Source organism: Aotus nancymaae, unplaced genomic scaffold (genome assembly GCF_030222135.1).
Source record: "Aotus nancymaae isolate 86718 unplaced genomic scaffold, 86718_ANA_hifiasm-v0.15.2.pri h1tg000062l, whole genome shotgun sequence".
In the NCBI taxonomy this organism is placed as follows: domain Eukaryota; kingdom Metazoa; phylum Chordata; class Mammalia; order Primates; family Aotidae; genus Aotus; species Aotus nancymaae.
Genome location: NW_026988476.1, coordinates 39,276,385 through 39,289,904, shown reverse-complemented (window position 1 = coordinate 39,289,904; position 13,520 = coordinate 39,276,385). Strand labels below are relative to the sequence as shown.

At 38.3% G+C, this 13,520-nt stretch overlaps 1 protein-coding gene across 16 annotated transcripts in view; it reads left to right on the top strand.

Moving 5' to 3' along the window:
* ATP8B4 (ATPase phospholipid transporting 8B4 (putative)) overlaps positions 1–13,520 on the top strand; it is a 397,582-nt gene that overhangs the window by 126,771 nt on the left and 257,291 nt on the right. For all 16 annotated transcript variants that reach the window (XR_001105656.2, XR_001105657.2, XM_012442214.3 and 13 more), the window contains 2 exons: positions 11,415–11,573; positions 13,086–13,174. Coding sequence is in view for 14 of the 16 variants with exons in the window: in XM_012442214.3 (XP_012297637.1) it covers positions 11,415–11,573; positions 13,086–13,174 (248 nt within the window). In the remaining 2 variants the exon portion in view is untranslated. The remainder of the gene's footprint in view (positions 1–11,414; positions 11,574–13,085; positions 13,175–13,520) is intronic.

Sequence of the window (13,520 nt, the reverse complement as noted above, 5' to 3'; positions counted from 1 at the left end):
AGAACATGATTGTTAAAATTATTGAGGTCCCATTCTTTCCTAGATGTTTGCCCAGATAGGCTACACTATGATGCAGTTACAAACAACCCTGCCATCTTAGTGGCATAAACACAGTAAAGGTTTATTCTTGCTCATGTCACATTCTGAGTGAGCTGGGTGACCTTTTTCATCATGGAGCCACAGTATCTAAACTAATGGCATCTGAGGTCACTGCATCAGGCTAAGAGTAAGATGAAAGAGACTCAATGGCTTTTAAATTCTTTTTCTTCTCATGATTCATTGGCTAACAGTGTCACCTGGCCCTGACTTAACTGTAAGGGAGGCTAGGAAATAACAAATATGAATACTTGTTGAGCATTAACTGTCTCTACCACATCCTCCAAGAATCATGGCCATGTAAGGCGATGTCAGGATAATGCATAAGGAGCCAGGCTGGATTAGGTGACTTTCTTACATGGAACTGCAGGACTGGGGCTAAATATCCCTCTCTTCAGCATGACTCCTTACACTCTCAATCCACCATACTCTGCTTGGCTTCTTCTTCTTCTTCTAGCACTTAGCACTATCTGGTACATGGACAATTCATTTATTTTTAAAGTTATTTATTGTCCATCTTTATCTGCTTCAGTGTAATCTACACAAGGATCTTTGCTTTATTCACTGATGTATGCCAAGCTCCTAGAACAATATCTAGCACATAGTAGGTGCTCAGTAAATCCCTGCTGAATGAATAAATAGTCACAAGTTCCAGTGGAGGGCAGAGACGAAGACCAGCATCAGGCCACAGAAAAGCATGGGAGGGCAAAGGAAAGGCCTGACGTAAAGAGATTGGAAAGGGAGTGTGAAACCATGGGGTGAAGAGGAAGCTTAAGCTTCCTGAGGTGGCTTTGTAGGACCAAGAAGGAGTGCTGGATCCTCTCCTCCTGGAAGGCAGGTGTCTAGGAGATGGACCATCTGTCATGGTGGTTTTAGAATGTCTTTACTTCAGATCCTTTCTGAACTAAGGAAATGGAACAAAGTAGCTCCAAATTTAAACCAATACAAGTGGTACTGCTCAGGCTGAAAGCACTTCCTCCCCTAAGATTTTACAGTTGAGGTAACAGGTCTTGAGAAGTTAAAGGACTTGCTTATATATAAAAATAGCCATTTAAAAATACTTCATAAAATTTACTTTTAAGGTGTGTTAATAATTATTACTTACTAGATATGACTTCAATTTGCTTCATACAGAATAGGCAACTCACCAAATCCCCAATGAATAATTGTTTTCCCAAATAAAGGCAGCACAGACCTCTCTTTTTTATGATTATATATACTTAAACTGTGGTCAGCTTTTCAGAAAACATGTAATGCCAAGTTCATGAGTCTGTTACACTTCTGGGCTAAAATCCAGGCTTCTGTTAAGTTTACTTTTTCATTTTAAAATCTCTGGTTGCGTTTCAATCTACCTTAAAGTTCAAGGCAACAGGGTGTTTTGTGAGTTTATCCTAATAAATAGAAATATAATTTCCTGTTTCTAAGAAAGCATCAGAAGAATGAATAGACGAATTAAGGGAAAATAAATTAGAAACAATATACAAATTAGATTCCCCCCCAGTTAGCAGCCAAATTTAAAGACCAAGAGGATGATGCAAGATGTGGTATGGAAGTCTTTGAAAGAATTTGGAAAGTTAATAAACCCTAAATCCTTCCCATGATTGCTTTTGCTTTCCTGTGGCCTTCAATTTTTTCTCCATCTGCTTCTTTCCAAGTCCTAATTTACACATTTCAGTTTTAATATCTTTATTTCACACATAGACACACACTCTCGCAATTAGCCACTATCCGCACATGGTTTTCTAACTACTCCTTTTCACCATTCTTCTCTTTCCTTTCTGTAGTCTTTCTTACTGTTCTCATTTCACCTTCCTCCTTCACTTTTTATGTTATTTTCTTCACCTGCAGTGTCTCTTTTCTGTCATTCTTTATCTGTTTTCATCACTCTCTCATTACTTAAAGCCTGTTTATTAAGCGCCTCTTAAGTACAAGATGGAAAGCAAAGTATGTAGAATTATAAATTATCTCTCCATATATGATCAAAGTTCTTTTGATCCTTTGCTGTGTTCTTTTTCTACTCCCTCTTTTGTGTCTTCTTTATTCACCTTTGTCCTAATGAAATATCAATAGATTTCAGATTTTCCTCTGGTGATTTGAAAAAGACTTTCTTGCCTCATGGGAATCAAAACTAGATTTTGTATCCTTTAGTTTAAATTAAAATAGGATATCAGCATTGTGTATGTTTGGAAATGCCATGGCTAGTTTTGGCAAGGTATAATCAATGAGGCAGATATGTGAGGGACACTCTTTACCATGTTCTATTTGTGCTAAGTATATGTTTTAATTTGTGACTTCTGGGTAAATCTGGGTATGGCATTATTTTTTGCTTCTAGTTACTGTGTGATTTTTCTTCTGAGACTTGCCAAAATACTTTCTCTAGCACCAAATTACAGTTTTCTGTCCTTGAATAATAAAAGCACATCCTCCGAGTATCTGAATACCTGAATTTCCCACTCCTGTCCCCAGAGAAGTTCCCACTGGGGTTTCCAAGTTTTGAACACATAGAGTCACAACTGAGTTGGGTTGAAACCTCAGGATGTCTCTGATGAGTCTCTGTCTCCTCACTTTTGGATCTATACTGAAAGATAGTGTCTTTCTGGTGGGCTTATTTCTTTCATGTATTCACCCATTCATTCATTCAGCAAATGTATATTTAACACAAGGCCAAGGGATTTGTTAAACCTGGGATACAGTGGTTAATAAGTCAGGCTCAGTCCATGCTTCTATAGAGCTTATTTCCCAGGGGAGAAGATAGACTTGAGAGGGCTTATCCCTAAAGAAGCCTTTGATATGGTAAAGGTCCTAAAGTTCTCAGGCCCTAAACGCAATGTTGATATGTGAGCAAGAACTCACTATGTACCCAGGCACCATGCAGAGTAATTTCACACATTATCTTACTAAACCCTTACAGCTCCTGAAGGAAGAGATTATTGTTAACTTAATTTATGGATAAAGAACCCGAGACCCAGGTAAACTGATTAACTTTCTTAAGGTTATATTGCTGTTAAGTGGAGAAGCCAGAATATAAACCCTGGACTTCCGGCAAAGCCTATTTTACAAAGGACACAAAAGCCCAGGTTGTAAACTAAAGTAGAAAGAGAGCATTGGAGAGTTAGGGAAAGTTAGCACAAGAGCTTAGATTCTGATTAGGGTAATAAATAAAATTTTAAAATATTCTAAACCTAAAGGTGCAAAATTAGTTACAAGAGATCAAGTCCATCCAGGACAAGGATGAGGTCATCGTATTTTTAAAAAATGGCAATGATCTCAGTGATTTTTAATGTCAGGATCCCTGATGAGAGTTTATAGAAGACTTGGCCAACTGTAGAGACCAGTGCACACAAGAGAGTTGGGTTTTGGCAGGTAAATCCATTTATTTGAAAAGTTCTCATACAAATATTTTTATACATTTCAAACATCAGAAAAAAAAAGATTTATAGTCTTTCAAATTTTGTAAGAAAAGATACATAACTTGATCTAATATTATAGATCAAATATAATATAAAAAGAGATTGAGTGGGCCTTGATTTTCATGTTAAAATCTTATGGGAATTGAAAAGCCTTTGTAAACAAGTAACTGAAATACTTGTCAATTATTATTATGTAAACTGGACGTTCTTATTCCTTGGGGAAAGCCCCGGATGTAAATTGTCCCAATGTGTTTAAGAATCTTTTGCATATTGTTACTGACTGAACTGAGATCTGTTTTCTGCAACTCATGACAAGTTTACATATTTTGTATGACTGTTAATGCTGAATTCTGAACAAGGGAAAGGTTGACTTTTTATTCAGGAATCCTTGTGTATTTTGTGGTTCTTTCTAAAGAATAGCATGTGTGTAATTAAAACATGGAAAAATAAGCATCTCTTTTTGGTTAAAAAAATAAAATAGCTTGGTTAGCATCTTGTGAGTTTTTTTGCTTACCAGATAGTTTTCTCATTCACCTGGGCAGGAGCACAGCCCAACAGCACAGCTGACATGAGGCATAGATTAACTATAGATGGTGTGAAGAATAACTTCCCTCTTTACTGCTGGTGCTGACATGGCCAATATGGTGGTAATGATGGCTGGGTGAACCTTGGTGATTGAAGAATAAAGAAGCTTTAGAAAATAGGAAGATGACACTCTTCTTTCTAAGACAAAAATAAATATTTGTCACAATCATCAGGGCAAACAGTAGTGGGCAATATCTAAAATGTTAAGAAACTCTTGGCTAGAGAAATTCTTGAACAGAAATATTGATGTTTTATTTGCTGGATAATTTGTCTTATAGAAGAGTTGAAGTACAGATAATCAAGAATTATTTCTATTAGTAATATACATAAAGAGATGAAGCCAGCTTCTCTGGAAAATCATAGAATATCCAGCACTGAGTTCCATTTTTATGATAAACTGCAGACTTTCACTTTGAGGTAAATACTTAGCTTGAGAAGTCTGTCAAGTTGCTGATTAACCAACCATCCAGCTGACTAAATATAGAATGCTTAGGAAGGTCCAGATTGAGATCTTGTAGATTTTGTTCAGTATGGGTCTAGAGCATTTCTGTGTGATTGTAAAATGGAAAAATTGCAATCTGCTTTCGTGTCTTCTCTTCAGAGGGTCAAACAGATATGACTAGCTAGTTTGATTGTATTTACATCTCATTATTGACATGACTTTTTTTCAGATTTATTATTGCCCATTAAAGATGACTTTTTGCTCCAGTCATATATTCAGTAAATGACTGTGAGAAATGATGTGATTTTTCCTAAACTGTTTCCTCATTGATTGTCAAGCTGATCATTTTCTGCCTCTTTGTCTTCTCTGATTGAACTAGCAAAAGGAAGAAGGGTCCTAAGAGAGTTTTTCCCTCATCCTTGTTATGCTTCACGGCTAGGATTTCTTTTTGGTTGCTTCTAATGCACTTTAATGCTATCACCTGTTTTCAGTACTGTCAGATATACTTGGCTCCAGTCAGATTTAGGCCAAATTAAGCCCTCTAGTTGTTCCTGGGCTATTTAGTTTTCCAGTCCTTCATTACTATCATGGAAATACACCCACTTTTTCCATTTTTCTTAGATATGCTCTAATATCCATCTCATCTCCCAACCTCTCTCTTGAAATCATCTGAAATTTTTTCTATCCATCTCTTCAACAAAGATCCTATTATGTAGCTAGTGTAATAGGTTATAGGAATACAGAGGTGAATACAGTGCTCCCTTCAAAGAAGCTTGTTCATCCCTTTTGGAAAGTGGTACAACAGAAAGTGGGAAGCATGTATTTTATGCTAATAGGGCTTAAAAAGGGGAAGCCGAGCACTTCTGATGATAAAAACAAACGTAGTTTGGCTTTATTCCCACCATTTTGTTTTGACTGGGCTCTGTATTTAGAACTTACATCACCGGGACCACACTCTTTGAGAAGACTGAATTGGGGCTTAGCCTCCAAGAACCCAGGCAGAACCCCTTGGGCTTACTGCCTGTTCCTGTCTGGAACCACACCCTTGTGAGGCCAGGGAGGAGCGAGCCAACATGTTTAAGGCTGCATTTGCCTCCATGTCAGTCTTTTCTTATGACAATAGAAATGATCAAATGAACCTGTTTTTTATATTCCTATTGGCAGGAATTGCGTATCATGTTGTTTTTGCCCAAAGCACATTTTTTTTTTTAAGTGGCTAAGTTTGAAGCCTGAGAAATTGAGTGTTGGGTTAGGAATCTGTAATAAACTTTAAGCATTGCTGTCAACCTGTTATTTTATGTAGATTTTGCTGGTGATAGCCAAGTCAAGATTTTACTATTCAGAGAGAAAATTATTGATGAAGAAAAAAAAGATAAGAAGTCAGGGATTTAGAAAACGTTTCCTCATCTATAATGTAGTTGTCCAAACAAGTAGAGCCAGTTTAAATCAGTTTTGATTTACTTTTTACTATCAGTGATAGGCTATAATGGAGCTAACCAGAATTCTGCCCCTTCCCTTGGCAAGGTTATTTTTCTTATCCAAATCCTCCTGCCAGCAGTTTTTATTTAGCAGTGGAAAATATGGATGTCTGGGAAACTGCTAGTGAGTGCCTTAAGTGGGGAGGCTTTAGGCAGAACTTCTGTTATATTGGGGAGAGGCAGGTGGAGGTTGGAAAAGCAGTCCTGAGGCCATAAGTCCCTCATTCCTTTCACAGTTTTATTTGCTTTTGCTTTTTTAATGCATGGTCTGTTTGTGATCTTGTTGGTCAAGAGTGACTGGCCACGTGGCAACTGGCTGCTATTACCTTGGTCTAAGAGTTTTAAAGGGAGCATGCTAGGGAGAAAGGGGACCCACATAAGAAGCCTCTTTCATTCAGAAGGCAGCTTGGAGAGTGGATGGAGTCAGTGTAATATAGAGGATCTCTAGGCTTACGTGGTCCCCTAATCAGTGCTAAAGATAACAGTCTTCTTTTTATTTTCCAAATGCTACGTTTTATTTTCCAACTTGTCCTTTTGACTTCTGATTAAATGTAAATGTATTTTTTCTCTGTTTGTTTTTGAGAGAGAGAACCTTGTAGGTGGTAATCTCACTTCTGACTCTGGCTCAAACCCTGATTAGATCTACCCACAGTTTCCTTTTTCATACCTCCCCTCTCTTTTCCTTCCTCCCTCTGTCCCTCTCTCCTTCTGTTCTGTCCTTTTGTGTCTTTGTACCTATGTATAGAAATTCAACCTCATCACACCTACTCTAAAATTGACCACATAATTGGAAGTAAATCACTCCTAAGCAAATGCAAAAGAATGGAAATCATAACAAACAGTCTCTCAGACCACAGTGCAATCAAGTTAGAACTCAGAATTTAGAAACCAACCCAGAACCGCACAGCTTCATGGAAAATGAACAACGTTCTCCTGAATGTTGACTGGATAAACAATGAAATGAAGGCAGAAATAAAGATGTTCTTCGAAACGAACGAGAATGAAGACACAACATACCAGAATCTCTGGGACACATTTAAAACAGTCTCTAGAGGAAAATATATAGCAATAAGTGCCCACATGAGAAGAAAGGAGAGATCTAAAATTGACACCCTATCATCAAAATTGAAAGAGCTAGAGGAGCAAGATCAAAAAAACTGAAAACCTAGCAGAAGACAAGAAATAACTAAGATCAGAGCAGAACTGAAGGAGATAGAGACACAAAAAGTCCTTCAAAAAATCAATAAATCCAGGAGCTGGTTTTTTGAAAAGATCAACAAAATAGACCACTAGCCAGATTAATAGAAAAGAAAAGACAGAATAACCAAATAGATGCAATAAAAAATGATAAAGGGGATATCACCACAGATTCCACAGAAATTCAAACCATCATCAGAGATTATTACAAACAACTCTATGCACATAAACTAGGAAACCTGGAAGAAGTGGATAAATTCCTGGACACTTGCCTCCTCCCAAGCCTAAACCAGGAAGAAGTCGAAACCCTGAATAGACCAATAACAAGGTCTGAAGTCGAGGAAGCAATTAAGAGCCTACCACCCCAAAAAAGCCCAGGTCCAGATGGGTTCACAGCCGAATTCTACCAGACATACAAAGAGGAGCTGGTACCATTCCTTGTGAAACTATTCCAAATAATCCAAAAAGAGGGAATCCTTCCCAAATCATTTTATGAGACCGACATCATCCTGATACCAAAACCCAGCAGAGACTCAACAAGAAAAGAAAACTACAGGCCAATATCCATGATGAACATAGATGCAAAAATCTTCAATAAAATACTGGCAAGCCAATTGCAACAGCACATCAAAAAGCTTATCCACCGACCGGGCGTGGTGGCTGATGCCTGTAATCCCAGCACTTTGGGAGGCCGAGGCGCGTGGATCACGAGGTCAAGCGATCGAGACCATCCTGGTCAACATGGTGAAACCCCCTCTCTACTAAAAATACAAAAAATTAGCTGGGCATGGTGGCGCGTGCCTGTAATCCCAGCTACTCAGGAGGCTGAGGCAGGAGAATTGCTTGAACCCAGGAGACGGAGGTTGCGGTGAGCCGAGATCGCGCCATTGCACTCCAGCCTGGGTAACAAGAGTGAAACTCCGTCTCAAAAAAAAAAAAACAAAAAAAAAAACCACGCTTATCCACCATGATCAAGTAGGCTTCATACCGGGGATGCAAGGCTGGTTCAACATATGTAAGTCTATAAACGTAATTCACCACATAAACAGAAACAAAGACAAAAACCACACGATTATCTCAATCGATGCAGAGAAGGCCTTTGACAAACTTCAACAGCCCTTTATGCTAAAAACCCTCAATAAACTAGGTATTGACAGAACGTATCTAAAAATAATAAAAGCTATTTACCACAAACCAACAGCCAATAACATACTGAATGGGCAAAAATTGGAAGCATTCCCTTTGAAATCTGGCACCAGACAAGGATGCCCTCTCTCACCACTCCTATTCAATATAGTACTGGAAGTTCTAGCCAGAGCAATCAGGCAAGAAAAAGAAATAAAACATATTCAAATAGGAAAGGAGGAAGTCAAATTGTCTCTATTTGCAGACGACATGATTGTATATCTAGAAGACCCCATCGTCTCAGCCCAAAATCTCCTGAAACTGATAAGCAACTTATGCCAAGTCTCAGGATACAAAATCAATGTGCAAAAATCACAAGCATTCCTATACACCAATAACAGACGTAAAGAGAGCCACATCAAGAATGAACTTGCCATTCGCAATTGCTACAAAGAGAATAAAATACCTAGGAATACAACTAACAAGGAACGTAAAGGACCTCCTCAAGGAGAACTACAAACCACTGCTCAACGAAATAAGAGAGGACACAAACAGATGGAGAAACATGCCATGTTCATGGTTAGGAAGAATCAATATCTTGAAAATGGCCATACTGCCCAAAGTAATTTACAGATTCAACGCTATCCCCATCAAGCTACCAAAGACCTTCACAGAACTGGAAAAAACCACCTTAAACTTCATATGGAACCAAAAGAGAGCCTGCATAGCCAAGTCAATTCTAAGCAAAAAGAACAAAGTGGGAGGCATCACACTACCGGACATCAAACTCTACTACAAGGCTACAGTAATCAAAACAGCATGGTACTGGTACCAAAACAGAGATATAGACCAATGGAATAGAACAGAGGCCTCGGAGGCAACACAACATATCTACAACCATCTGATCTTTGACAAACCTGACAAAAACAAGCAATGGGGAAAGGATTCCCTATTTAATAAATGGTGTTGGGAAAACTGGCTAGCCATATGCAGAAAGCAGAAACTCGACCCCTTCCTGACACCTTACACTAAAATTAACTCCAGATGGATTAAAGACTTAAACATAAGACCTAACACCATAAAAACCATAGAAGAAAATCTAGGCAAAACCATTCAGGACATAGGCATAGTCAAGGACTGCATCACCAAAACACCAAAAGCATTGACAACAAAAGCCAAAATAGACAAATGGGACCTAATCAAACTCCACAGCTTCTGCATGGCAAAAGAAACAGTCAATAGAGTGAATCGGCAACCAACAGAACGGGAAAAAATTTTTGCAGCTTACCCATCTGACAAAGGGCGGATATCCAGAATTTACAACGAACTAAAACAGATTTACAAGAAAAAAAACAAGCCCATTCAAAAATGGGCGAAGGATATGAACAGATACTTTACAAAAGAAGACATACATGAGGCCAACAAACATATGAAAAAATGCTCATCATCACTGGTCATTAGAGAAATGCAAATCAAAACTACATTGAGATACCATCTCACGCCAGTTAGAATGGCGATCATTAAAAAATCCGGAGACAACAGATGCTGGAGAGGATGTGGAGAAATAGGAACACTTTTACACTGTTGGTGGGAGTGTAAATTAGTTCAACCATTGTGGAAGACAGTGTGGCGATTCCTCAAGGACCTAGAAATAGAAATTCCATCTGACCCAGCAATCCCATTACTGGGTATATATCCAAAGGATTATAAATCGTTCTACTATAAGGACACATGCACACGAATGTTCATTGCAGCAGAGTTTACAATAGCAAAGACCTGGAACCAACCCAAGTGCCCATCGATGATAGACTGGACAGGGAAAATGTGGCACGTATACACCATGGAATATTATTCATCAAAAATGATGAATTTGCGTCCTTTGCAGGGACATGGATGAACCTGAAAACCATCATTCTCAGCAAACTGACACAAGAACACAAAATCAAACACCACATGTTCTGACTCATAGGTGGGTGTTGAACAATGAGAACACATGGACACAGGGAGGGGAGCACTACACACTGGGGTCTGTTGGGGGGAAATAGGGGAGGGACAGCAGGCCATGGGGAGTTGGGGAGAGAGAGCATGTGGAGAAATGCCACATATAGGTGAAGGGGAGGAAGGCAGCAAATCACACTGCCATGTATGCACCTATGCAACAATCTTGCATGTTCTTCACATGTACCCCAAAACCTAAAATGCAATTAAAAGAAAAAAGGAAAAAGGAAAAAAATAATTCAACCTCACCTGTTTGCAGTGGATATGTATATTAATCTGATAGTTATGTTTTGTGACAGGGTCTGTGAAAGATTATTTCTGGTTTCTTTTTCTATCTAGAGAACCCCCATCCTGAACGTATATTTTCATATTGAAATAATGGAACAAATTGATTTGTTGATTTGGAATGGGCTTGGCCTTGGTTTGGAATGAGTTTGGAATTAAAGAAACTAGAAACATCTTCTGGTTAGTTAGGGGCAAGTTATATGGTGCCTTTGAGAGTCCCCCAGAACTCTGAATCTAATCAAGATAAGAAGCATAGAACAGCTGAAAGAAATCGCACACATTCTCAGACACATGTGGCAAATGAGGCACAGGTTTCTCTCTGGTGGAATACAGTAGGACCTCTGAAATCCTGATTATGAGCTTAGAAAGATGGTTAACTTTTGTTGTGAGACTGGAAGTATGCTATTTGAAACTGTGTAAAAGTTCACGTTTAGCTCAAAGAGATGGAGTAAGAGAAATTTTTCAGACAGTCACTGCTTTATCTTTTCAAGAATTATTTGCTATAAACTAGAAGTAAAGTTTTTTTTTTAAAGGAAAAAATATCCCATGGATCCTAAGGTTTCTGTTTTTGTTGTTTTTTTTCTATTTTTATTTGGACAGTACAAAAGCTATGTTTCAAAATAGTTGATGGCTTTCCATTTTTCTACCTCCCAGCTTATTTTTTCTAGCACAGTTCTGTATATGTAACCCCATGCTGTCTAAAGGAGAAGGAAATCGTGGTTAAACAGTGCTGTGGGCTTCTGAAGAGAATTCTGGGTGAGATGTAAAGTGTTCTTTTTTAATATATATTTTTTGCAGGGATTGTTGTCTGTGAGGCACCTAACAACAAGTTAGATAAATTCATGGGAATCCTCTCTTGGAAAGACAGCAAGCACTCCCTCAACAATGAAAAGATAATCCTGAGAGGCTGCATCCTGAGAAATACCAACTGGTGTTTTGGAATGGTCATTTTTGCAGGTACAGCATATGACCCAGGGCCAGATCTATGGGAACCTTTCCTGCAATGCACACAGGCACAGTCTACAATTCTCCATGTTTTGATGAGCACAGTGCTTTCATTTCACGCAAAGTAGTGCTCTGGAGTTGACTTCAGAGTTAACTTCTGGAGTTGACTTCACCAGGAGAAAACACCATTGCTCTGAAAATAGTCCAGGTGGCCCCACTGTATAAGGAACTTCTGATGTCTTGATGTTATTCTTAAGGATGCTGGAGCTTTAATTAGACAGTGGGTGCTAGAAATTAAGCTACTGCTTAATTTCTCTTTATTAACCCCATCTTAATCATCTTTGTCATTTTATCTATTAATCAATCTGCCTTTATGGTGAGTAAGAGTATGAAAGAAAGTCCCTGGCTGTGCTATTAATTTTGTACTTTGCAATGGTCAAGCAGACCTTTTGGAAAAGGCTTCTTGATCTTGTAATCTTTTCTGTTTATACCCCATAGCTTTTTCCACTGTTTGTAAATAGGAGAGTGGGTTCTGGAAAGACTGTGCATGATGGGGGTGGGTGGGGTGGGAGGAGGTGTCTCTTATTCTTCTTGCCCACCATATTTGTTTTCTCTGCTTTATTTCTGTGAGCCCCAGGTGGCCCCTTCTTGCTAAGGAAGCTTACAGTAGCACCATTTCATAAAGCCACTCAAATTGTACTCATAGCTTCAATTGCCAGTGCTTGATTTTAAAAGTCCTGTTTATTGTGACACCAAATTAATATGTGTTTTGGGCCTGTTGACCATGTGCAATCAAATGGGAATGTTTTTCTTAACTGACCTTCCTCAACAACAACAAAATGTTCATTAAGGATTCAAAAGTGTTCCAAACCTAGAAACGTTCTCCCAACTCCTCTAAATACTGTCAGCTGTCAGTGTTAGCAGTGCTCTTGCTGCTTGGGGCATTGCCATTGTAAAGACTTGAGAAATCCCTAGAAATAAGGCAGTGTATGTGCTTTTATGTTTTAGTCAGGGAAATAAACATATGATCATATGTTTCCTTATTTGCATCTTCCTTACACAGAGAAAAAGAAAGCTACTTTTTGTATGCTTGTCCATGAACATTCCTTTATCTTCCTGCTTGAAGATGAGGAAATTTCTTGGTTTTTTGATGGGAAATACTCTCCTGATTTGCTTCTTGTCATCATAGAGATGGAAGTGCTTCATCCTTTGGATGGATCATCCTTTGGATGGGATATAGCCCCAAACTTTGCATTTCTGTGATCTTGTTTGGAATGGCTAATTCAGGACTCCAGTTCAGCTGTAACGTTTCGTGCTAGGGCAGCTGTTGTGAACCACTGAGAGGTCAAGTTCTTCTTCGTAAGGTTTTTCTATGGGAAATGCTCCGAAATGGTCCCTGCTCTTAATAAAAGTTAAATTATTTTGAAAAATACATATTTTTTATTTCAGAAACATTTGACATAAGCAATAATAAGAATACATAATCATATCATTTCTAAGTTATTTACTTTTTTTGTTTGGCAGGTCCTGACACTAAACTAATGCAAAATAGTGGTAAGACAAAGTTTAAAAGGACAAGCATTGATAGATTGATGAATACTCTAGTACTATGGGTAAGTTACAAAAGCAGACAATATCACTAGTCATTGTTATCTTAATATATTTACTCTATCTTGCCGGGAATTCTTTAAGAAGTCTACATTCTCCTTGTGGAGTTGGTTTTTTGGGGATTTTGCATTTGAGACTCAGTTACACTGCCTTTTATTTTCTAGATTATGCTAATTTCTCAACCAGTGGTAGAATTTATCATGAGACGTAGGTTACTGTTTATGGAGGTATTCATGGTCTTTCAAATTCCCCATATCCCAAGGACTTGTTTTTGAAAAACCAAACATAGTTTTTAAGGCAATTTGGTGTTTTTGTTGTTTTTTGTTTCAGGCCCTGTCTACATAGCTTATG